We start from the raw sequence: 26,934 nt of genomic DNA, 5'->3' as shown, positions 1-26,934 counted from the left end.
TAGGGCATGTATGCATTTTGGAAGATGTATTTCTGGAAGATTTTGGCTTGGTAGAGTAGGGTGGGATTTTTGTGTCTGTGTGTGTGTAAAGGATGTCAGAGAAAGTGGTCTGAAAGCTGAGAATGTATTGGGAAACACTTAGAGTGCTCAGTGCTTTTTAACTGGCTGTTAAGCACAACTTAAGAGTCTTTAAGCTGAACTTTGATATGGGGGGGAGAAAGAAACACAACAACCTGTAATTCTGCAGCAGGATAGTCTTGGATTCTGTTCAGTGCACTTTAATTAACCAGATGAGGTAGTAAATTAAAGTACCTCAGACTGACTTGACAGTCAATTAAACCTTGCCTGATTTCATTGAGAATGTGATCATTAGTGTAATTGGCCAAAATGACAGGAGGCCCACTTGGAATTGTGCCCACTTGAAATTTTCCTCTAATTCTGCATATGCAGTCCTGGATAGAAAACTAGACAAATGGAGCTCTATCCTAATAATTTCCAAGGATTTTGTGTAGCTCTCTGGAAATAAGCAAGCTTTAGCAGGCAAAAATGAAGGAATGGGTTACTTGGGAATCCAGATGGCAAAACCTTTTGGGGTTTATGTTGTGTGAAGTACTTTGAATCTCTTCTTTCATTGTGGGATTTGTATAGACTTTTGCAAAGTTCACCATATGATTTCAATCTAAAGGATATGTATGTGCAAAGCTTTTTTTTCTTTTTATTTTTTTTTAATATATATACGTATAGTTTAGTGAGTGACTATATTGAAAGCCTGATCTTTTTTTGATGGTATCTGGGTGCTTAAGACAGAATTAGGTTTTTCCTCTGGTTTAATATCACTTACCTAACTTGGTATCTTCCTCTGTTTGGGAAACAGCAGTGTTCTCCTGTTGTTTTTGTATATATCTTGTTTTGTCTGAGTACTTAAATTTATAGCCCTGATTTACAAGTTGCTTTGTTTCGCTGTACTGCAGAGTGGATATGTCATTTCAGTAGAATTAGAGGAGGTATCTACAAGCTTCATGGTCCCCTTCATATGGAGTTATTGCAGTACTAGAGCACCAGACTGCATTTTTGGGTGCAAAAACTTGCTCCCTGACTTAGTGTCTAGTGCATGCAGGTACTACTGTGATGGAATTAAGTTCTAAAACTTTGTTTCTTCAATTACACCAGGTTTTCTGGTCTATCTCCAAATCTTCAGGTCCAGGAAATGAATTCTTAACACCATGGTTTCCTCCTTGGATTCCATCAACAGATAGTTCTTTTTTTGTATCCTTGAAAAGTAACCAAATATTCATTTGTTCCTTTCAGATCAAAAAGAATTATTTAAGTGTGCCTTGGAAATTCCCAAGCATCTTCCCAATAGCTGAGGAGGTTCTCTGGGCTTTGTCTTCTCAGCTGGGGAGATATAAAAGCCTTTCTCTGCCCATGTTGCTTCTGTACCACTTCCAGACCTTCAGGGCTCGTGGGGCAAGAATGTGAGGTCGGAAACTAGGTCCTGATCTCCCATGTGGCAGTCAGGCACAACATAATGTTAGATTATGCAATAGTATCATCTGAAAAGTGCAGTAAGCTCACACATGTGGCAGTCTGCATAAAAAATTCTGTAGGAACACCACAATGTAGGATTTGATAAAGATTAAATGTTCTTAGGCAGACCCTGGTAAGACTCTTATACCCTTTCCTCCCTCCCCTGGAAACCCTCATTTAGAGAAGTAAGTTTTAAGATGCTTGAAATAAATGCTATCATAGAACATGAAAAGTATGCTTTTTCTTTTTTTTTCTGGAGAGCACAACCTCAAATTAATTCCTCACAGCTCAACAGAGTTTACTTCTGAAGGCAGGGAAGGACTACATGTTTTTCTGGTGTGTTGGCAGAGTATCTCTGAAAGATACACTGCATACAAAACATGCATATTGCCGCACTGCTGTGTATTCAGAGGACAGCTGGTGAGCCTCAGTTTTTGAGATGCTCTTCAAATTAAGTAGTGTATTGTTCAGGTTTTGTACATCTGTGTAAATAGAAGGATAATTGCCTGGTCTGCTCCATGCTTCATAACTATCTTGTCCACCATAAAGAAAAAAACAAATGTTATTTTATTGTTTGCCTCACTCCCTCCCCATCCATTTTTTCATTTACCCTTTCAAAAAAAAATCTTTTCTCTGTGTGACTGCTTACTTTTCTCAAGTTTTGTAGGGGCTCACTGAATTGCTGCAAATGAACAGTTAAGTGTGTAAAAAATGAATAACCTCCTGAGTCTAAAGTTTAAAGAAAAAAAAGTAGGCCACCTGTCAGGTTTGCCAATCCAAGTTGGATTTGATGGGCTCCAGAGTCATCCTGATTACTTCATCATCCTCTTAAAAAGAAAAAAAAATTTCCTTACTGTTGTTTTTCTCTCCTACTTGGCAAATGTAGCTTATTTCCTGTGTTTTCAGTTGAACTGACATATATTAATATAGCTTTAAAAAGTGTGTGTGTGGGGGGGGAGGAGAATTGTTCCGGCAATTTCTTATAAGAACACTTTGTTTCTGTAGCAGTATTGTTGATATTTTTACAAAATTGGGGGCTAGATCTTGAGTGGATAAAAACTTACGCTTCTACCAGTTAAAGAACTGGTCTTAGAACGCTCGTACGTGGAAGCTTTAAAAAATGAAGTTGTTGGTGTGCCAGCTGATAATTTCCCGTAAGTCAACTGAAAGTTGATTGCTTTTTATATTTAGGGATCCTTTGTTCAGCCCCTAATATGAAATGGCTTCTTGTGATAGCAGTAGATTTGTCACCAACTGCTACTGAAGTAAAATAGAACATATTTTGTGGGTTTCCTCCTGCTAGCTGTTTGTTTTAGCAGCTAACGCTTACTAAAAAAAGAAAGGGGGGTGTGTGTGGATGAAGGTTCTTTTGTTATCACTTAAATACATTTGGAGCTCAAAATTATCTCTGAGTAGCCAGAGCATAAGGGTTTTCCTAGAATCTAAAGCAAACAGCTTTTTAGGTCATCTGGCCCATCTTTCTGATGATGATTTGTTCCTTGTGCCCCTACCTGCATGTCTTCTGCTTTTTTTCTTAAACTGGTGTAAGTTGAGTTGGATTCCTGTCAAACTTGGTTAGATATGTTTACAATAATCGTCATCTCCATTTCTTGTATTTTAGCGTCCATCAATAGCAGAGAAGACAGCAAAATACCTAAGATGTGAGAAGTCCTCTCTTATCAAAAGAAAGCTTTGTTTTCAAAATGGACCGAAGTAAGCGGAATTCAATAGCAGGATTTCCACCACGCTTGGAGCGCGCTGAAGACTTCGATGGGGGCAATGGAGGTGATGGGACTGCATCCCAGATAGGAAGAGTTTGGACCTCTTCATACAGAGCCCTGATAAGTGCCTTTTCCAGACTTACCCGTCTTGATGACTTCACCTGTGAGAAAATTGGCTCTGGTTTCTTCTCTGAGGTGTTCAAGGTGTGTGTTTAATTTTTTTCCCCTCTTCATGTTGATTGCTTGGTGTTTGGTGCTGAGAATGTATGAAAGTATCAGCAGACATGCTGCTTTCTCTGAAGTCAGTTGTTTGCTCTTATATTTGTTTCACACAAGATGAGAGGGTGATGAAGAACTTTGCAGGTCTCAAATATTTCCCCTGTCCCTCTTCCAGGTATTTATATATCACTAACGATTTATTTTGGTAAAGTTGCAGAGGTTATTTGGGACAAGCAGTAAAAACTAGAAGATCTTTGGTTTGGCTTCTGATCTCTGCTGTGTATTTTTATGTGTTCGTGTATTAAACACCAGTGACTGTTGCTTCCCTCATATGTAAGTTTGGATGTCTTTAAATTAGCTTGATAATTAGGTTTGTGGGATTGTACTTGTTTCTTTGCCTCCTAACATTACAGCACATGTGTTCGGAGAGCTACATGTAATTATTGAGTTTGAAACCACAAGCTTTATTGCACTGGAGTTGTAATAGTTACCTGCTCTTTTCTTTTTCTTCTTGTTATGACCTGTCTTTTATTCAAATTATCAAAGATTTGTAAGATTCGTAGTAAATAGTATGAATGAGAAAATCTGAGGTTGTCAGTGACCTGCTACTACAATATCTGGAAAGTAGATAAAGATCTTTTTAGAGCAATTTATGAAACCATACAGAAGTTTTGCGGTCCTGGTTTTATAATGCCTAGTGATATTCCAGCTGTCTTGACTGTTCTGCTGAGGTTTATTGTAGAAGAATAGGACACTGAGTTGACTTCCAGACTTTCAGACATTGCAGAAATAATTTGTTTCCTTGTCCTAGTTCCTGACTTTAAGTGAAGCCACTCTTCAAATTATGTCCGTGTAAGTGAAACGCCAGAAAACTTTATCCCACAGTGTATTATGTCCTTTCTGTGGTACTTCATATAGTCTTTCCTCTAAGAATTTAAACCAAAAAACCCCCTCTTATCCAATTTTATTGCTGTGACTAGGTATGTAAATTAGAAAATGAAGTTTTTTTTTTCATACAGCTCTAATGCTCAAAGGCATTCAGATCTCCACATGTACCTCTCTACTTGTGTGAAGGCAAGCCACTGCACTACTATTTCTATTTCTAGATATTTAGATAGATTTTTACTAGACATGTGAAGTTTAGTTTTGCTAACGTGAGTTTAAATCTTTGAAATGGGCAGGTAAGAATTTTATTTGGGGTGCGGGATACTTGGTACAGGTCAACTTTTTAATAAAACCTACTTGTATACCAACTTAAAATAAGGTTTTGTTTGGTTTGTTTTTTTCTAATTTTCCTGTTTAGAAAACTTCCTGCAGTGCATTTTGTAGCAACTGTCTTAGTATCCTGAGATATTTCTTAATGTAGAATGAACAGGGATTTAGAGTTCTGCATGTCATTGGAATTCAGCTTTACAGCTGTTATGTCAAAACTGCTGTGGAGTGTATAAATGTGCGAATAGACTTGGGTAATGTCTAAGTAACTAAGGATAAAAGACCTTGGTTTCCTGGTGAGTTTCAGAATCCAGGTTTTGGAGTAGTTTTGTCTTTGTCCTCAGTGTTTCTGATTAGAGATTGTATCTTTTCTATTCTGTAACTTCAGGAGTTTGCCCTCTTTAATGCTTAGATTTTTTCAGTACCTAGATTATGAATTTATCCTATAGTGGTATTAGCAATCATATTTATGTTGGGACTTTTTAAACAGCTATATGCTGTGTGAACAGACTTACTAGATGAAATCACTGTAATATTCTACCATGCCATAGAGAGGAGCGTCATGGAAAAGTTTCCTGAGGCAAGGTGCTTGCATATTCCAAACAAAAGGTACGATATTACCGACCATTAGGAAACAGAAGTAGTTGTGGGGGGAGGAAGCGGTTAAGTGAAGGTAAACTTCTAGCAAGCCCAATAACTGATTTATTAAGAATCTCTTATATTAAGAGAGTGCTTGGTTTAGTCAGGTGGTGGCAAACGGAGGTAAACATCTGTTTGAGAACTTCTGTTGACTGAGAGAAATCCTTGTTATCGGATTTATTGTCCTATACATAAATAAGTCTGCTAACTTTAAAACCTTCCCCTGCTGCAGCCCTTTCAGCAGAACTAAACTAGATGTCACCCAGTGTCAGTCTGCAATTGGTGGCATTACCCTAAGAAAGTGATGGTGATAGTCTGGGTATCTTGTGTCTGTTTTCCCAGAAACGACCACAGATCCTTTGCAGGAAAACAAGGGTTGATAGACTTTTCTTTCGCATCCATTACAAACAAGGTCTCATTTTACTTTTGGTGCAAAGAGATGAGAATTTATTGCGACTCTATCCTGATGCAGTTCCATACTCATTTAAGCAAGTTGCTGTTCTGCTAGGATATCAGCTTGGCCAGCTCTGTGATTAATCCTACTGTGCTGATCATCAGATTTCATGCAAGAGCCTTGATGTACTTCCAGGAAAGAGAGCCTTATGGTTTGACACAGATAAAGTTCAGTCTGATCTGCAGGCTTCCAACTAAATGATTGAATTCAAGAAAAATCCAGCGTAGTTCTAGACTTGCTGCTTAAGCACCTTTACAGGAGGGAAAAAGCCTTCTCTTCAAATTAGTACAGGTACCTCACAAAAAATGTCACCAGAGCTTTCTCAATTATGTATTTGTCTATGGTTCTGTGAGTACCACATGTTAGGTTCACTCAGGTAACTTGGCCAAAAGTACTTGGACAGTCTTGAGGGTTTGTTTTTTTTTGTTTTGTCATATAATTGACAATTGTCTTCAGTGATTTCTCCCTCTTTACCCTTTTCTATGGAAACTCCCCTTTTTAGTATAATCTTTCACAGTGGATGGAAATTGTCTTCTCTTAAATTAGGAGTGGGAATACGTTATAGCTTAGATATACTTCATGTTGCTTTGGATTTTTTTTTTTATATTAATAATTGTGTTCTGTGAAGGATGTTTTAGCATTTCTGGTTCACCTTTATTCATACACAAATTAAGCCTTGTGGTTTATTCAGCATAATCTAGCACTTCTTAGCACCATCACTATAACAATTCAAAATTACCTAAACACTAAGCATTGTGGAAACTAATTTAGAAAAAAATGAGCTTTGTCAAACTATATTAGCAGACTAGTTTGAAACAGTTGGCTGACTAGTGTCTGTTCTAATTTTCAAAGGCTAGTGAAGAACACTCTTAGATTGCTCTGAGATTGAGAAAAGAATATTTATGTAAATGAGCAGTTCCCACCAATGACCCCAAACCTTTAAATTCCTTGCTGGGAAGTGAATATATTGCAAAGTCAGTAAGGACTGATGGAGCTGTAAGTAGTTGTGGAGGAAATAAGCATCATACACTGAAAATAAATACCATATTAGGAAAAAGATACTATTCATTATAGAATGTATGTGTAGAGCAGCAGTCAGACTAAAATCTAGGAGCTTTTTTTAGGCAGATATATTTTCTGGTTCAAAGCCATTACTAAATACTAAAGTTCCTAGAAAATTCCTTCAGCTGTTTCTGTTAGGTCTGCATTCTGTAGCTGAACTTGTGAGAGAGACTAGAAATTTTCTGACCCTTTGTCTGAAAGTTAAATATTGGCTCTCTGCAGTTTTATTCATGAATACGTGAAAACCCAGATCATAGATCCAATACAGAGTTGTACGAATTGAGTGTCCTGTGTGTTTGTGTGTTGAGAAGGTAGTGTCGCCGTATAGATGTGGTCACTGTGGATTTTGAAGGTTTTGACTGTTATGAGAGGGATGGTGAAGTCTTTTGGCATCCAGGGAAGAATACATGGTTTTGTCTTGGATGCTAAAATAGCTGTTTTGTGGAGAAGGTTCTTTTACTGTTTTAAGTATGCTTGGCCATCTAGTTAGTGCTATTATCAGAAGATAATTCAACAGGAGTTAAATAATTTGTTGGGATCAGTCTTACTAGTTCTGTAGAGCAGGCCTACCTCACTGCTATTGTAATGATGGGCTTAGTTGTTGAAAACTCCTTCCCATAGGTAGAGAGTTGACAGAAATAACAAGGAGAAAAAGAATTCCTGTTTGTTAAGAACAGGCTCTGACAAAACTGCTACAGCCAGTGCAGCCTTCAGAAGATTATGTAAACATATTAGGGATAGGCAGAGAGCCAATTTTGAAGACAGAGCTCAAGCCTACAAGGCCATGGCCCTGACCACCTTGAGCTGTCCTGGCAACCTACAGGAGTCAAGAAATCAACTATTAGAAATTAGTCATCAGAGAAAGAATCCCTTCTTATGAAAACTTCTAAGCAGTTATGTCAATATAGTCTGCATCTTAAGCATATACCTGGGAAGCTTATTCATGTGAGCAGTGAAAAAGGTGCATAAGATCTTAAAAAATCAGTTAATGAAATATTAATGTTTAATGGTGGATGGGGAAAAGCAAACCTCTGAATATTAAATGTATATAACATAATGCAAAATAATCTACCTTTAGTTGCATAAACTACTAAAATTTTAGGAAATAAGGCTAGAAGGACTGTGAGAGGCAGTCTCATTTGTCCCCTTCCTTCAAGGTCTGATCAACTGTGCCTGAATCACTTGTGATAGATGCTTAGCTAATTCTCTAAACCTACATTGGTAGCAGTGCTACCCAATCGTAGGTAATCTGTTCTAGTGCTTAATTATCCTTGTATCTAGTAAATTTCTTTTAATGTTTAACTTAAAAGTAAGTTTCAGCAGTAAAGGCTTATTTTCTCAGTGCTCATGTAGAACAATTTACTGATGCCTTCATTGTGGCACCTCATACATATCTAAAGGTCATCCCTTTTGATCTCTTCTCTTGCCTAAAAAAAGTTACTTCTTTTGGTCTGTTTTCACACATCGCTATTCATTCGTGATGAGATCCACACTTTTTAAGCGTGGCTCACAAATCAATTAATTGGTCCTGTTCTGTGATATGTAGGCCACATAGTCTATGAAACTCGCACTATCCAGGTACGAGGTAGAGGATAAACACTATGTGCTTTTGGTTGAGTTAACAAGGTAGCTGGTGGGAGCAAATGGGTCAGTATCTTCAGGGTATTTATGCTGTTTGTGCTTATCATGCTGTAAGGCTTATTGGTAGTCATTATTTTGTGTGGTCAAATTTGTGTATTCTGAGTTTCAAAAGCACTGACTGATCAGGGAAGGTGGGACAATTTAAATGCATACCTTGCACTTGAGGCTAGCATCCTGTTTCTCATATTTATTTAATGTGTGTAAGGTGCTTGAAAGGTATGCAGCACACAGCTATTTAATGTGCAAGGAGAAACAGGGTTAATATGGAATTGTGCTAGAGATTGCGTGAAGAACACTCATAATTTACTCCTTTTTTATCAAATACTTCTATGGTAATAGACTTAGGAAAAAGCTGGTAGTTCTGTTATCTCTAATATGCACTATGTAATATCATTTAAAAAGTCTGTAAGGCATATTGTCACGGGGATGGGCTTGATCTCTGGAACATCTGACTATGACAGATCTGAAAGATACTGATTTGGCTTTCCCGAAGTGGCTTTCAGAGCTGTCTTTTCTGTGCCATATGACTTGATTACTATTCTGCTTGATTAACATCTCTGTGTTTGTCTATAGTCTTGCAGGCCTTGAAGAGTCCAGTACAAAAATGTTTGATGTTGAGCAGCAGCTACTTTCCTCTTTTGCCTCTGAAGTAGGTTTGACAAATCTCACTCTAGAATAAACAGTGAAGAACAAGAATTGTAGTATAAAGAAGCGAGGGACTAGCTCATAGAACTTCAGACACAAAGATGATAAGAATATGCAGATCACTTTACCAAAAAAAAAAAAAAAAAAGTGCCTATCTTGGTTGACCCGAATATCTATTTTTCTTGTTTGCCTTTATGTTAATCTAGATGTTTAAAAATAAAACGGTTAAGACTGTGAGGGGGTATTAGATCATCTACTCTGCCATATAATCAAAGGTCATTATATTTTACCAGTAAGTGGTATTTTGTCTACGCAATATGTTGGCACCACATACAACACAGTGGTGTTTGTTCTTTTTGTTTTTGTTCTGTTTTGTTATGTTTTTTCTTCAATTTTGAACTGAAGGCCTCAAAGATGGTATCATGGATTCCAGTGCCTGGTGTTTAATCTTGCTATTGTAAAATTTGTACCTAATTTGAAGTCTCTGGGCCTCATAGTCCACCCAATTGTTCTTTGTATTTCTTGGCTGGACCAGAGTCTTTTTAGTACCTCTTCTTTCCTCCCTGTAAAACTTGATACACGTTATCAAGTTATGTTTCAAACCTTTTGATATGCTAAGTAGGTCCTGGTTTTGATTTCCCTCCTCCCCACAGGGGGATTACCTAGCTCTTACAGCATGGTCTTTACTGCATCTTCTCCAACAATTTTTTTTTTTTTTTTTGTTCATTTGTTTTCCTCCAAAGTGGACATCCTAACTCAGAGTGCCCTGGTTTTGTTCTTAGCAATGACCTGTAAAAATTATCTGTTTGCTTTATTCGTCATGCTCTTTTGTAACACAACATTTGTTGTCTTTATCATGACACACTGCAGTCTTTTGTTTAATGGGCCTCAAATATATGTAGGTGTTGCTGTTCCCTGGAGAGTGGTCTCCTGTTCTGTATGTATAGCCTGCAATCGTTGTCTCTACTGAGGTGTAGAGAGGTTTCATCTGGGTGTATTAATTTTTGCTCAAGTGTATCTATGTTATGAAGTCTTCACTGCTTAGTGAAATAATGAGGATAGGGTAATCTTACAAACTCATTACTTTTGAATTTTTTCAGTGGTGACTTTCATCAGTGAGTTGGAAGTGAGCACAGAATATTGAGTAGCATTAAGCCTAGTCTTGTTCCTCTGGAAGCTAACTAAAAACTTCCCTGTTTCATGCTGCTTTGTCACGTACAACTGTATCTTGAGCTATCATTAGCCAGTTTTTAATCTAGTTATTCTGGGCTGTGGCATGAAGTCCAATTTCTCACAGTCTGTGTGTTTAATAGTTATGGTAAGACACATTCAATTATCTTAAATCTTGTCACCTGGTTTAAAATGAATGTAAAGCTGAGAAGGGATGCTATGAGATCTAGTACGATCTCCTTAGCTGAACCAGGCTCGAATATATGTGCTCTGTTCTTGGCAAATATTTGCAGCCTGTTCTTAAGATTTCCTTTGCAGGAGGTTCTAGAACCTGCTTTGGTGTAGCCAGGCCATGTTTTATTAGTTTTGTTTTTACTATTATATCCAGAACTGCCCAGTCTGAGTTGTTTCTACAGCTGCTTATGTATATTTGCTTAATGGCTCAAATAGTATCCTGTTGCTGATAGAGGGTTCAGTTTTCCTGTGGCATTTAATGATATATCATGTCAACAGAGGCCCACTTCCAAGAGTAAAATTACTGTGAATGTGTGGAAGGAGGGAAGGAGCTATTAGATTAGTTTTATAAATGAGCATGAAGAGAAGGGAATGCCAATTAACATTAAAAGGAGAGGATGACTTTAAACAGGATATGGAAAAGGGAAGAAGGAGAGGGCAACAGAATCTGAATTTAAGAATAGGGAGCTGCTGCTTGACTTCCAGTCCGTGCTTAGGGGAAACCCACTGGAGAAGAGGTTGGAGTCTAGTGGCTCAGAATTTGTAGAAAGCCCTCTCCAGACCTGGAGTCTTTGTTAGCTTGGGTTTTGACAGATAAGCAGTATTTGAACTGTCAATGCATTTTAAATCTAAATGTGAGCCTGTGCATTGTTGGCAGTCTCAGCAGGACAGCCAAGAATAGAGCTGGTATCGAGCCTGAAGTCCCTCCCGTTGCTGGAGGTGGTCCCCTCCAGCAGCACAAGGCCCCAGCACACTGGCTGCGCTCTACAAGCAAGTTCCTGCTGCCTCCTCTGTGTGCACCTGTTTGCTGCATGCATCCAATGTCACTCTTTAGGATTGTCAAGCCAATATATGATTTTTTATTTATTTATATTTTTTTAGAGGGGGAAGAGGTTAAATTTCAGTATAAATAAAGCAGGTTTTGAAGATAAACTGAAGAAAAACTTTTCCTTTTCTTAATCCTAACATACCCCTCTGGTTATTATTTCAGAACTTAAAACATAAACACTGACAACAGGAGAAAGCTGGCTTCTTTCTTAATTTAGAGTTAAGGGATGAATTTGGCCCTTAGTATAACTCTAGCTTTCTTAGGAACAGTACAACAGGAGCACAATCTTAATGAGCCTTCATCCCCACTCAGGTGTGAGCATCATTGAAATTCATAATTACCTGTCTGACACGCAAGGCACTCTTGCTCTTACTTTTGGCAGAACGGAGATCTTTTTGAAAGACAATGTAGAATTGAGGGATGGTTCATGTTTGTTGTCTGAAATAAGCCCTATTTTGGTTATTTTTTCCAGCTAGAAGACTTAAGGGAATATGTTTAAAAATAACCTTATAATACTAAGAGTGATTTGAAATCTGTCACCAGGTAGCAAACCTAATAAAAGCTTTGCCTTTTGTAATGCTGTTGAAAAAATTAAGAACTTTGTGAAAATCACAATTTCTGTGATACTTTTTCCTATAGTCTGACTTGGCATCACTGCAAGTAAGATCTAAAATCGTACTGAGTGAGGCAAATTAACAGACCAGGGAAAAAGTGTTTTGTTTACACTCCATTTCACTTTTCCTGGTTTGGTCAGCCAGCTTCTCTGTTGCTGGAAAAAGTCTTTGGAAAGTTGAAAACAGAGCAGAACTATCATTATATCTTTAAAGGATTTAATAAAAAGCCAAAACTAACATCAGTGCAACAGACTTGATACCAAATTATTTAAAAGAATGCTCAGTAAGAAAACTAAACAAAAAATTGATGTAATGTTGTCAATTTGATATGTATTTATCACCTGTTTGGAAACTTGGCCTTTTTTAACTCTTGGTGAGTGCTTGGTGTGATGAATGGCTGAGGTAGGTTGTTGTTGTCCTCACAAATAGTAACAACACTTGCAAATTCAACAGTAAGAAAGGATTGCTGATACTGCAGCAAGTGGGACCTTGCAATAAGAGATAACCCCCCGGGTGGATTTTGTCTTTAGCATAGTGATTTTGGTAGTTTATAAAATGCTTTGGGCCTTTACTTTCCCTCTGGAAGAAACGTTGTGCCAATCTGGGTATCATTGTGCAGTTTCTCAGTGGCGAAGCAGGTGGCAAGATCCCCTTGGCACAGATTTTTTTTTTTTTTTTGTCTCATTCTCCATAATAACTTCTCAAGCACAGTTAAATGATCTATTTAGTTTTCAGTTCTGGATGGAGATGTGCTGGGTTGGCAGCCCTGGGATTTTCCGCATTTTGCCAGCTGGCAAACATGCACGTTTGTGTAAGCTCATTCATAGCTGAAACTGAGAGACAGGTGCTGATTTACTGTTCTTCAAATAACTGTATGCTGGCGTATGTCCAGTATTAACATAAGTAAGCTTGGGGAACAGAGTGCATCGCTTGTTCAGATCGTTGTGACACACCTCTCTGAACACTTATTTTACTGTCATTGTGTTTAAAAAAAAAAAATCAGTGATGGATTTCACTGCTTGTGTCTGAGGTTTTTGTGTGTGATAAACAGGCTTGTGCTACTAACTAATATGAAATCTAAAAGTGAAAAGTGCAAAAAAATTATTGGTGGCAATAAAAAGAAAAGGGATGTCATTAAGTCTCAGATCCATAGGGACTGTGTCCTCATAGCCCCTCAATACCCACTGGAAATGATGAGAGAAAGAAAGTCTGAAACTTGTATGATACGGCTTCTGTTAATCTTTACTACTCCAGTTGTTCTGACTTCTGTATGTGAGTCATCCAAAATGTCCTGTTCCCAGTAGCTGCTGAGGCCAGATCCAGATTATAGGGAGGCCTTCTCCCACCCTTGCGAGCTCCCTCTGGCTGGGAGTTGAAACACCCCATCTTGCTGCGCTTGCTATAGCCTGAGGGTGCTTCAGGGGGGCAGTGGGGCCCTTCGTTTTGGGCAGCTACAGTCTCTGCTTTTCTGCATTGGCGAGGCCTTCTATCTGATGGTCTTACTGGAAGTTGCTGGGAGTTGAGGAGGAGGGCAGAGCCAGGAACTTGGTTTGAGTAATCTGTACTGAGTGCTTTAACTAATCCATAGCTGACAATGTGTCTGATGTTGAGTCATTAATGACGGTTTATTACTTTTACACCAGCTGAAAGTAGTAAGTCCTGCAAATTCAGTTCTTGTGCTTCCTAGCCATTACTGAAAATGAGGAGACACTTATATAAGAAGTTGCGTGGCATGTTTAATTAGGTATTTTCTTACCAGCAGTTCACTAAAGGCTTAAATAACAAGAAATTATTTAGAATTTTTGTTTTTGGATATAGCCTCAGAGTCATTAAATGTAGCAATTTATAAAACTTGAGTATCCTGAAGTAAGCAAAATGTAGCTTCTTTATACTTCATCCTCCAAATCCTAATGCTATAACTGTGATTATAATAGCCAGAGCCATATGTCAGCATGTTCAGTTTTGAAATGTGAGACTGACTTCCTTCCTCATGCATGACTGACATTTATTTGAAAGACTTATAAAGGGAACTTAAGAAAATTATTCCTGACCAAAATAAAACTTTTTCTCAAGCTCCCCATACAGATTTTGAAAAGAAAATCAACAAATGTGTGCATCTGGTGAGCGGCGTTGCTGACATCACTGGTACAATGCGGGGGATCATGTGCTCGATACCAAACCTGTTAATAGGCTCTAAAGGACTAAAGGTGCAATTACATGCCAGGAAAACTCAACCTGAAGTGTTTTACATAAACATCTGCAACTTGTGTAAATACCATCATCTTTCATACAGAATAAAAGCATAGCAATAAAGAAAATATTTAAGCATAAATGTTAAAAACGAAATGGGGAGATAAGGACACAGATACCATATTGCATTATGTATTATCCTTGGATGTTACATTAGTTTTTTTGCAGATGTCAAGCTTGCAATTTCTCTGGCAGGTAGACAGTAATATTACCTCCATTTTACAGATAAGGTTGCAGAGGGAATGGAGGTGGGGAAGTGAAGTAGCTTGCCCAAGGCTATTCAATGAGCTGATGAGATAGCTGACATTAAAAATGAAGAATGAGCTCCCAGTCCTGTACTTAGACTCAGGAAGGAAAAAAGAAATACTGGATTAGGACCTTTTACTCGGGTATAGAGTATAAACTGAGTTATATACTCAAGATGTGGTATAACAAAAAACTTAAGGCTCTTCTCTGTTTTGTTGCCTGGCACTTAAGTGGTGTGTCCATATTTGAACTTTCTCCTGGATTGCAAAAGGAACTTTATATAGTTGCATTCTGCTGAACTGGCTACAAAATTAGTCAACTCCCCCACCCAGGCTGTGCCTGTTTATATCTGATCTCCAACTGGGGAACAATAGTCTCCTGATTCATTTGTGCTTTCTCTCAAAATAACGCTGTAGTCTCTTTTTGCCTTTATGATTTGTTTGAGATCAAGTTAATGGCAGAGAGATATGCATAGATTCCTATCAATAAATGATTTGTTTTAAATAAATGAATGCTGTATTCTGGGCCATGGGTCTACGTTACAGTGGGCTATGGAGAAAAACAAAAATGAAAAGAAAAAATGAAGGGTTTTTGGCATTCATAAATTGATTTATAAAGTAATGACTACTTTAACACTAATTATAAATTCAGTTTAGTTTGGCAAAAAAATTGGAGAACTTGTTTGACTCTAGGTGTGAAATATGCTGTAGTAATTGAACTTTTTACTTTGCTGAATTGGTGATGTTAAAAGTTACTAAAGTTATCAAAGGAGGATCTTTGTTGGATGACCAGTACTAAGTCTGTTGTAGTAAAGGGAGAATGGTAAAAGCTCCAACTTTTCTGTATATTTCTCACAAATATTTTAGTAATAGAAATTATTAGAGTTGCAATTACTGTCAGACTTTTAAAAGGTGTTAGTTCTTTTGTGCATGTTTTCTGTACATTTTCTGAACCTGTGCTAAAGCTTTTATAGCACATGTTGACTAGTTTTGTTTGGCAAAGTTTTGTTATGCTTGGCATGTTTCTCTTTTGCTACAAGAAGTTAGAGGGTAGAAACGTTATATAGTACTACTCTGAAAACTGCCACAACCCAATTTCATTCCCTTAGCATCAACACAGCAGCTTAATATCTGGCCTGATGTGTTCTTTAAGCTTCTATTTGTCACTACAAGTTTTTCTAGTGATATGAAGTTTTGACTTGATACAGGCATCAGTACTATTAATAAATGTACCCACAGTCAGATACATATAAGAGATGCATAGTTTGTAAAACTGGAGATCTGAGCTGACAAACAGGTTTGCTGTCTCAATTAAAAGGAGCTCTCTGCAGTCAAACGTATAGTTAAGAGTTTATTCATTCTTTTAATATATTCACCCTTGAGGCATGAATATATGTTCATGGAAAAATTATCCATGCGAGTTTGGTGGCTTGTGAGACTAAGAGGCAACTGGCTCTAACCTTCTTTTTTTTTTTAGATCCCTTGTGCTGTCACAGCATGGAAGGAGGCTGTTTTTGAGATGGGTCTCGCATCAAAGCGAAATGGTGGTCTGCCTCAGGATTGTTTCCCTGTCATTTAGCAGGGAGTCCTACCATGTAGCTATTTCACTTGAGTAATTATAATAATAATTTTTAACATCTCATGTGTCTCACTAAGTTTACTGTGGACTCAGTTAATCAAAGTTATTCTACGTAGTGTAGCTAGTGTTAATGGCCTCCTAGAAAGATAAGTAAGGCAATCTCCTCATCTGATGCCATCACGAGAGAAAATATTGGCAAATAAGTGAAGACAAATTTAGAGACTGTTAGAGAAAAGAGACTGAAGGTGGCTTAGGTAGAAAGCTAGTTGACAGTTGCTGTATGCATCACTAACATCATGAAAGCTGCTAGCTGAGTGTAGAGGAAACACTTGAATTGGTGACTGTAAGGATGGTGCATCAATGTAAGTAAAAAAGATAGTATGTGCAAGTGTCTTTTGGATAATAGTGAGGTCAGAAGCAGGAAGCAAACTCAGGGAATGTCATATATGTGGACTAGAGAGCTGTTTTTAAAATGGTACTTTAGACACATGGCCAGGAAGAGGAGAAAGGTGGAGGTGAAGTGGCTAGGCAAAGATTGAGGTGTCTAACAGAGAATGAAGAGAGAATGGATGTTGGTGATTAGAGCTAGGGAAGCAGCATAATTTGAAGGGAGAGGGAAATGTAAGAAAAAACTTGAAAGTGATTAAATGCAGTTTTGGAAAGCAACAATGATAAAATACTTCCAAATCATCATTATATAGCTGGAAAATAATGAAAATACAGTGAAAAACTAGGTTGTAGCTGAAAGTTGTACTGGCACATTTACAACATCAATATTAGGAAGTAATATCTTACGATACCAAGGACACCTGGAAATATACAGTTAATAGTAAAGGTCAGAGGGCCCTTGTGAAACATAAATCAGGCTAGATTTCATTTATTTCTATATTTTTTTCCCCTCTCTTCGGTCCAGGAAAAGAGTAGCAGTAATGTAAATGTTTAGATTTTCAGAAAGTTCTGACATATCTGTGTGACTTAATAAATGATATTTAGGTTTTACTAATGATAAAGAACTTTGTAGCTAAGCAGTAAACTGAAAATTCAAAACACCAATTTTTGCAGGACACTTCTCATATCAGCTTGCCACAGTGTTTGCATAGTGACTAGTCCTTTTGAACATGAGCCCCACTCCAGCACTATTATGAGAGTTCCTAAAATATGTTGCTAGTTCTGTACCTGGACCCATGACTACTTTTACTTACCCCTTCTTTCAGAAGAAGGTAAGAAGATCCAAGATGAGAAAATGTGGTTTGGAGTCACAGTGAGCAGACAGGCCATGCAGCTAGCTATAGTCATGTTAAATATACTAACAAGGAACTTTGATCGTAGAAGAATCAGAGTGCAAGAGGACAGCTTAGCTGCCTGCCAACGATAAAGCAGGGAGGCAATATCTGGTTTCTGTGACCTCCGAGACAGAGACACGCAGGTAATTGGACTGAGAAGCCAGTAGAGGATGCAAAGCAGCATGGGAAGGCAGCTGAAGGATTGTCAGAATACTTCCAAGCACAGACGTGATCATCCAGAAATCACTGAAAGGTTACTTGCTCTGATATGCAAGTAACCTTAATTAATAATAATGTCAACAGCTTTAAAAGCTGTACAGCAATCTTCTAGTTACATCAGTAAAAGGTTTGAATTGCATGAGTTAATCCCGGTTTATGTTGACTGTACAGGCATGTGCTGATGCAAACTGCCCTACAAACAAATCTTAAACTGGACCAGCAATATTTCCAAAATCTTTGCTAGTTTCTCTTCTCAAATTGTCATATAGTTGAAACACCTCTTCTTGTATGTGAAAGCTTCATAGAAGTGGCTTGAAAGGATACAGGATAAATACCAGACAGTTTGGCATGGTTTTAGCAAGGGATGCCAATGTAGAGCCAAATCTTGTCTGTGACATGACTGATGGGAAAGAAGGCGGAAAGGAATGTGTAACTGACAGCTCCTTCTATGTAGATGTGCCTCATGGTCTGAAGCTTGACTGAGACCCTAAAGATAGCCTTTTGAAATCTCTTCCCTATTGGCAGCCCTTTCTTGCCACAGAAATACTCAGGCTGCCAACTATGCTTCAGAGGAGAGAACATAATTGCCCTTACATATATTCCAAGTGACTAGTATTGTGCTCCAGAGTATAAATGGTATTTGATTTTATTCATAATAGTGGGTATTGTCCTCTTGGGAAGATGCCATCCTGCCTTCAGTTCTACTTTTCCCTCCTTGCTGAAAGGGCAGCTAGCCAGAGAGGAGAGTCCCTGTCCTTCCCTTCTCCCCCTACCTCTTGCTTTGGTTTGATTAGGACAAGAGTGTGAAGAGTACTACTGTTCTTACTGAGAGACTGAGACAGCAGTCAAGATGTTATTTGACCAGCAATTCTTCCTCGGTGCAAGGTCTCCTGTCCTCAGCCAATGATCATACTGTGTATTCCCTTCTTGAATGCTTTATCTTAAAAGTGCAAGAGTTGAGCACTTTAAAGTTGTTGAAAAAAAAATTGCATTCTGAGATTTATTTATTTATTTATTTGATGATCTCCTTACCATTTGTAAAGAGGTAGTTTGCTGTTCCATCAGATTCAGCAGGAGCACATCCTTCAGCATCAGAACAGTCTACAGAAGCCCGGATAAAATCACTGGCCTTGGCTCACAGCATCCATTAAAATGAAACACATAAAGCACAGCACAGTGTAGGGTGTTTTTAGAGACTAGTCACATAGGCAGATGCTAGAAATCTGAGCTGTGTTTTGGAGGGGGGAAAGAAAGTAGAAGAAAAATTATTCTTTTCTGTTAATTTAAAAAAAGAGAAAGAATGAACTCCACCCCAAACCTCACAACAAAACCTTTTTTTAGCCTCTCAAGACTGAAAACACTCCAGGAATAGCATTATGAAAAAGAGGATGAAAAAAATTTTATTGCAAAAACTGCTCAATTTTCTTTGGGTATGAAGTTAGCATTGTGGACAGTCCAACCCTTGAGAAGCAGTAGCTAACCACTTCCTTTTGCCTAGCGGACCTGGGAATTCAGGAAGCATGTGTGACAAAATGCTCTGCGAACTTACCCACTCACATTTCTCAGGCTTCCCTATCTCAAGAAGAGAGGCCAGAACAAGGAAAGGACAAAGAACAAGGAAGAAGGTCCTATCACAGGCCCTACTTTTACCTAAGAGTTAAAGCAAAAGGACTTGACATTTTGGCATGGAGCTGATTGAATTATAGAAATGGGCAGGAAATTATAAGGTAGATAGAGTTAATGAAAAGGCAAATGTTGTTTAAGACTGTGCTCCATCCAAATTCCTGCTTACCTTCTATCTCCATTCATTACCTGTTGGCAAACCTTGGGGCTTCTGTTAGTGGAAAGCTGGTTTCTGAAGAAGTTCTGTTGAGAGCAGCTCTTTGCCTATAGGAATTAAGTTCCTTCAGTTTCTTTCCCATTCCTTGCAAACCCAAAATTATTTCACCCCAACACCAGAAATTCCTCACCCTCCTGTAGGAGATGTTCATTGTGCTGATTCAGTTGATGTGGATAGATGCAAAGCTTTAAGTCTTGTGCTTTTAAATTGTCCTTTTTTCTTAATTTAAATTTGGATTGTTAGAACAAATTTTTCTTTCTTAAATCTATGAGAACGTCTTTTTATATATGTTCCTCAGCCAAATACTTCTGTTAATAAAATTAATGTATTTCTAAAATATATATTTAAAAACCCCTGTATGCAGACATTGACCTGTCCAAGTCAGTTAGCTTGCCCATTCAATTGGCTGGATGCAGCATAACATTAAAAATTAATGAGAGCACACAACAGACATAAGAAACCTGACAAGTAACAATAAACCTCATCAGCTTAACATGCAATCATCCTGCTGAAAACTAATAAGCGTGCCAAACATGCAAGACAAAGTTATGCACAAAAAGATTCTGGGTTATTTTGTTACAAAGCACTGAAGCTGTAGGTTGATCAGCTTTTTTTAAAACCAGTATTGTTGCTGAAAGGAGGAGTCCCACACTCACAGTCCCGTTGCTGGTTTCTGCTCTTGGTGCTGATTTCTGCACCCGCCCTGCCCTGTTCCTGCCAACCTTTTGCTCTGATCCTTCTTGTACTGGGACTATTGTGGGAGTGTTGGTGAACCAACTGAGGAACTGATGTGTGGAGCAGGGGGTGGTGGTGTAAGAAAAATCTTCTGTGGGCTATTTTTCTGCTCACTCAGTCCCTTGATCTCGTTTACCACACTTGCTGCAATGTTTCCAGTGCTACCCTATACTTCAAATGGGGACAGGGATGTGCAGCTCAGAAGCATTAAGCCAGGCACACGTCTGAAACATGACACCCTTTCCTCCCAGTACATCCCTGTGGTGAGTTCCTGGTGATTCTTGTCTAGGGGAGAATGTTTGGCTGAAACATTCCCCTTGTTCTTGCAGCTATGGTGTACAATTAAAATTTGAAAATGAGTATCACTTCCTGCATTGCACCTGCCAGTAAACCTTTTCTCTAGTTTTCTTCTCCAAAAAAACATATCCAGCTTTCTTCTTCCAGGTGCTTATGCACGAGTTCAACTGTTTTTTCTGTAACTCACATTTCCAATAAAGGGCTTCTTTAGCTGGAATAAGACAAGCAGAGCCTCCCAGAATAAAAGGAGGCATGTTGACATTGTTTAAAATGTAAGTAGTTTGTGTATACCTACATTCTAATGCAGGTTTTGTTTTAAATGAGAAAGTTGATGGGAGTCCTGAAAATTTTTGCATTGCAGGCTTTTCTAAACTAATCTCCAAAAACATGAATGAATTTACCATGGTGGTAATTCAGTGCTTTGAGAAGTACCCCCTTTCTGATTATTAACTGCAGGTATTGATATCGGAAGAAAGGAATGGGAACACAATTTCCATTAATTCTACTCGTATGCATGTGGGAGTGCCCAGCTGCAAGGAACATCTAAGGATTGGCAAGCCTTATGCGTGGTGACAACTCCCTTCTAACAGTGCACATCTACATAACGTTGGGCTGTTTGCTGATGACTGATTGGCTAGTTTGAGAGTATCAAGCTAGTAATGGTCACACTCACGCATTTCCCACTGGTGGAGGCAACTCCCTGAATGCTGTGCTGTCTCTGGGTGGCTGCCAGAGAAATCCTCTTTTTGGTGCTGATGTTCTGCAGACACTGTTGGACATCCTAGACTAGGTGATACTGTGTCTGGTAACCTCTCTGCTTTGCAGTATGGTTTAGTATGAATTCTTTTTGTCCACTAAATAGATAATCTGGTTTATGGTCTTAGTCTGGAACTAAACACTGACTGCCTCCGAAATCTTCCCTGTAGCAGCCCAGGCCTCTCGTAACACGTTCTATGGAGCAATGAAACCAACCACCTCAGTGGGAAGAGAGGGCTGTGGGCAGAAAGAAGGCAAGTTTCATAGGGAGGGAGGGAAGCTACCTATGAAAGGGAGTTTTTATCAGAAAGTTTAGAGCAGGGAACTCCCTCCCTGGATGAGGAAGTCACTTCCTTTGCTTGTACTAAGAAGTTGTTAAATCAAAATTTTCCACTTAAGCTTTCTCACATCATCAGTTGGAAAGGAAGAGAAAAACATCTTTTTATGTTTGGATACTATGTTTATAGAAAATCATCTGTGTGATAGAGACTACAGAAATCAGAGTAGATATCAAATGGTTTGTCATGAAGGATTTGTAACTTACACTTCAACATTAATGGCTTTTTGGCCTTGCATTTTGTATTATTAGGACGTGTCCTTACCGTTGTTTGCTTGTATCTTGTAGGTAAGACACAGGACTTCGGACCAGGTAATGGCTTTGAAGATGAACACACTGAATAGCAACAGAGCAAATATGCTGAAAGAGGTTCAGCTTATGAATAGACTCTCACATCCAAACATCTTAAGGTATGCTATTTTGTGGATTATATGGAGATAGGTTGTCTTTAGCAGAGCTTTTCTATTTTCTTTTTTTGCTGGTATAATTGTACTTTTGTGAATCTGTTAGAAATGGCTTCTAATTTAATGGGCGAAGGAGAGGAGGAAGAAGAAAGAAAGAAAGAAAAGATTTGAGCAAATTGAAAATCTGCATGTTTTTGGCATCTTAAATTTACCAGTGATGAGTAACTTTCTTCAGAGAAAAACACATTTTTGCATTAAAATTTTCTGATGGTTCAATAAAATGATATGAAGAGTGAAATTTGACTTCTGTTCATGAACTTAAATTATGGCAAATTTACCACCATTCAAATGATCTGTTGTTACAAATCCTGCAGATTAGCTATGCAAAGTGCCATGGCTTCCTCTTATTTTTAAGCCTGTCTTCTGCTTTTGAGCATTTCCTTGCTGTAGTATTGCAAGGTAGGATAGGAGGAAGTGAAAAAAAGAAGTTAGACTTAAATCAATCTTATTTATCTAATCTTGAAAAGAAAAAGGTAATTCTTGTTTTGTAATAGCTTACTGAATGCAAATCCAAAATATTTCAATGACTATCTTATTGTTATGCTTTGAATCTTTTCAGTCTCAGCTACTCTCTTATGATGATGTGACAAGCAATTAACATAGCTAGCTAAAGCCATAACATTAAGGTGTTTAAAGTTATGGTGACAGTCTTCACTGGTGACAGTGTACCAAATAACCTGTTCTCTTAAACTGTTGTTGCACAACTGGGATTGATTTTGATAGTCTCAGTCAATATAGCTCTTTCTGAAAAGTTTTGGAGATGCAGTGAACTTTAAATAACAAACTGGAGAAGGAGAGGAAATTAAGTTGAATAGTACAGACATAGTACTGACTCCTGAGATACCTTTATAACCAACTTTTCTGATCCTTGAAATCCTGCCTCACTCCTGATCAACTGATGTGTGACAATATTACCTTGTTTGTTTCCTGAGTACTTACCAGGAGCTGTATCAGAAGCACCTGAATTATCTGCCGGGAGTATTCCAGCAATGCACATTTATTTTCTGTTATTTTTTTCCTTAGTAGAAAAACAACAACGACAATAGCAAAACTAAGAAGTTAGAGAATTTTTGCTCATAGTAATTAGTGCTTGTTTATTATTTATGAATACTTCAACACTTGAATACATAGAATGTAATCCCTAATCAGAATTCTCAGTCTGTTTTCTCTGCTCCAAGATGAGGTTAGTTCCCAGCAACTCCTATTGTTCTTCTGTTTTATTTTTTTTTAAATGATGTCAGCTACTTGGCTTTTGAGATCATTGGCTGTTTCTTATATCTATCTATACATCACTTCCTTTCCCTCAGAATCCTTAGATATGCAGTATATGATCCTGGGGACTGATACAGCTGCTTTTTCATAAGCTTTGTGGAAAGTATAACTTCATAGGTTTGACATTGCCAGAGTCAGGCAGTCGATGTATTTCAGCAGTTTCTATATCAGCTTTGTGTGGTTTGCACATCTTTATTAAAAAAAAAAAAAAATTAGCTCTACAGCTCTGTTGAAAATAAAGTGTTTGATTGGGATTGGGATGAGGGAAAGCAGGAAAGGGATAGTTTGACAGGTAAAAGCTTTCAGTTGCAGTTTAATCTAACCCTGTCTGCCTTGAATGGTGTTACAGAGGTGTTCCTGAGAACAAAAGTTATTGTGCTCTTTTCTGAGTAATCACTGAATTTTAAATGTCTTATGATGTGTAAGAGATCATATCAGCTCAGATCATAACATATGCTGGTGCCCTCTGGCCTTAAAGCCTATGAATAATTTTGAAGTCAGTTGTGTTGCACAGATAGTCCTAAATAAAGAACAATAACGTATTGATTTATGCATGAACCAGAAGAATCCCATTTGGTTTCCCAGTTGCTACGCATGATTCACAGAGAAATCTTTTTTTTCCTGTGTGCTCCAATAAGCAATCATGAGTGAATATATAAGAAATAGATGACAAACAGAAAGGAATTATCTTCGCATAATTTTGTTTTGAAGAGTAAACTTCACTTGCTTTGTAAATTGATTCGAGGCTTCTTCAAGGAGACTCAATTCTCTGGTAAAAACATTGCCTATCTCTTGCATATGAGGCAAGTACCCTTCAAGCAGGCACCAAGGACATTCCTACAGACAATGCAAATGGAAAAACTGTATTTAGCTTTAGCTTATTCCTTTATCGAATAATAATATGCAGTAAATAGTATTATATTTTCTTCCTATATTAGATAGCTTGGTGTTTTTTGTGTTAGTTAACTTTATTTTTCACTTAAGTTCACCTACTGCAGTGTTTCCAGTCCATTTATGATGTTTGGGAGAAGACTTTTCTCTTTTTAATTATCTGCCTGTAGGCATTTTACTCTCTGCTTTTATATATATACATACATACATACATATATATACACACACGCACACACATATGTGTGTGTTTCAGAAACCTATAAATCATTGGTGCTGATGATAGTGTTTTAAAATTAACTTAGGACCTGTTCACCAGTTTAAAAACACACTTCAAAATTATATTTAATACTTATTTACTTTTATAGTGGTGAGAGGTTAAAAACATGGCATTATTGACTAAGAGCAGTCAGGAGTAGTATTGCTGAGAGGTCACTAGGAAAATGTTCTACAACAACATGTTTTTACTGAAACATTTTCTGGGTTTATTTTTGGAATTTTTAAGCTTGTCTTAGTATTTAAAGGGAATGCACCTTTTCCAAGAAATTCTAGTGTATGACTTCCACTGTCCAGGGATTTCAAGACTCTGACCTACTTCAGTTGCTGTTAAATGGTCTTTTCTTTACTTTCGAATTTCTGTCTTTTAAAGTTCTTTCACTATATTACTGAGGAAGCTGTCCTGTCACCAGCATCAAGTCTAATTTTAATTGAATAGTCATTGGACCTCTTCCACTTGCCTGGAATGTGAATACTGATTTTATATAATATGTACATCAGAGCTTCTTCATCTCCTGTAAGCTCTAGGACTAGCTGCTGTTTATTTCTGCTGTAAACAGTGGCTTTCCTTTAGTGCTGATATTTGGTTTGCCAGGAAGGATGCCAGTGGGTTCTTAGGATAGTCTCAACATTTCAGCCTGTGCAATGTTGTAGCAGGGAGAGTGCTGGGAAGGTTTCTCTCCTATGAGAGAAAATTATAAAATTATGAAACTGGAGAAGTGCTGGTTTATGGCATCCAAAATCCGTTTTCAACTTACTTCAGCATCTCCTGTTCAGTTAGTTAATATTGTAGAATGTAATTATCAGATTCAGTCATGATGCATTTATTTTAGTACACTAAAATCTTCCTTCATCTAGTTTGAGCACAGTTATGTTTCTGAACATCCTTAGTGATGTTTTTAGTGCCTAAAATTTGTTACTCAACCAGTTCCTTTGTTCTAGAACTCTTCCCTGGTTTATATGTAGTAAGTCATGTGGAAGAGAGAAGAGATTATCTTCATAATGTTGGTAGCCAAGGATCATTATTATCCTTTGGATGATATTAAAAAAAAAAAACAAAACCAAAATCCAGTGCTCCAAAATACAGAGCAGCTTCTTATAAGTTATGCATTCCAACTTGCCCACGGTTAATTTAAAGATGTTATTGCAATTATTCTTTTTTGCTATTAATTTCACTGATGTGAATAATTAATGCTATTGTTTACTTGAAACTACTTTTGTTTGTGTGCTCTCCATATCAGCTTATTTTCACAGTTAGAGATGTCTTTTCAGGTTTTTCTCCCAACCTACCACCACCTAAGTCTCTGTCAGTACTTGCTGGCTTTCTTCCATGTCTTAGCTCTATAGGGTTTATGTAGAAGTAGGTCTGTGTCTTACCTTAGAGACCTAGACATTTTTGTACTTCTTTAGGAGATGGAGTTGTGTTAAGGAGCTCTAATATCTCTGCTTCTAGTACTCAGTGAAGTATTAATCTAATTATTTAGGCTCTAAGAATAACTTGTCTTGCTGGGTATGGAATGAAAGACTAACTTGAGTCTTCTGTTTTACATATCCCCACTCTCATTTCAATGTTTCTGTGCTCAGAGTCTGTTCTTGGCCAGTTATGTAGATCATCTTGGTCAGAAGACAGTGAAGAACCTAGTTTCCACTTACCAAGTCTCCAGTAAGTACGCTATCCCCATGGTAGCATCACAAAGATTCTTGTGGTCACATACATTGGAAAATGTTTTTATATATATTTTCACCAAGAAAGTGAGAAACTATTCTCCACTGCTTAAGGGATTATTTCAGCAAGAATGGAACCTCTTTGTCAGTCTGTTAAGGATGTTCTGGAATATGATAAGACTCCAGGTCTTGCAGCTGCATTGGCATGGTGGTAAAAAGTAAGAAGATTTAGGATTTGTTGCTTGTTTCCCTCCTTGCTTCCTATTACTATTAGCAGATGTGATTCTGTATGCCAGAACTTTTTTTGGGGAGGGGAGAATAAGATTAGGGACACTTCGGAAGTGGACAGGGCAAAAGGGTAATAATATTGTTCGAGTGCTTTTCTGTATTTCCACCATCACTCCATCTCACATCATCTCCCATCTCCACCTCACCCCTGCATGCAAGCTGGAGGACTTAAATGCATTTCTACCCCTGATCTACGCTGCTTCTTCCCCAGTGTGGGAAGTGCTGCTTTCTGGCAGCCTGGCTTATCACATCTTCCCCCGAAGTAGATGGTAAAAGCAGGAATGGAAAATTGAGCTGGGGATCTGGTTTATACCATGTGAAGTTTACTATAGCTGCTCTAATCTGGGGTGGCTGATGCATGGTAAGACTATAATAGCTGGGACTAGAGGGAACCAGAAGTTTGAAACATTTCTTCCCTTCCTTACTAGCTTGTTCCACTTGCAGCATTGTACTGTTCCAGGCTTGAGTTAGATCTAGTACCAGGGCTAGTAAAGGTCCAGTGTATGTCTGTAAGTGTTTTCCAGCACTTTGCTGCTCCTCTGAATGCTAATGTGCCCCATAGTCACGAATTCT

At 38.0% G+C, this 26,934-nt stretch overlaps 1 protein-coding gene across 5 annotated transcripts in view; it reads left to right on the top strand.

The window, feature by feature from the left end:
* TESK2 (testis associated actin remodelling kinase 2) overlaps positions 1-26,934 on the top strand; it is an 80,817-nt gene that overhangs the window by 4,824 nt on the left and 49,059 nt on the right. For 4 of the 5 annotated variants that reach the window (XM_067301134.1, XM_067301132.1, XM_067301131.1 and 1 more), the window contains exons 2-3: positions 3,149-3,452; positions 21,797-21,918. In XM_067301134.1, coding sequence (XP_067157235.1) covers positions 3,231-3,452; positions 21,797-21,918 — 344 coding nt within the window. In that variant the 5' untranslated portion in view covers positions 3,149-3,230. Of the gene's footprint in view, positions 1-3,148; positions 3,453-16,053; positions 16,075-21,796; positions 21,919-26,934 lie in introns of those variants that run through there. The other variant, XM_067301133.1, reaches the window with a different exon arrangement.

This window comes from Apteryx mantelli, chromosome 8 (genome assembly GCF_036417845.1).
Source record: "Apteryx mantelli isolate bAptMan1 chromosome 8, bAptMan1.hap1, whole genome shotgun sequence".
In the NCBI taxonomy this organism is placed as follows: Eukaryota; Metazoa; Chordata; class Aves; order Apterygiformes; family Apterygidae; genus Apteryx; species Apteryx mantelli.
The sequence above is the reverse complement of the archived record's forward strand: the minus strand, read 5'-3'. Positions and strand labels throughout refer to the sequence as shown.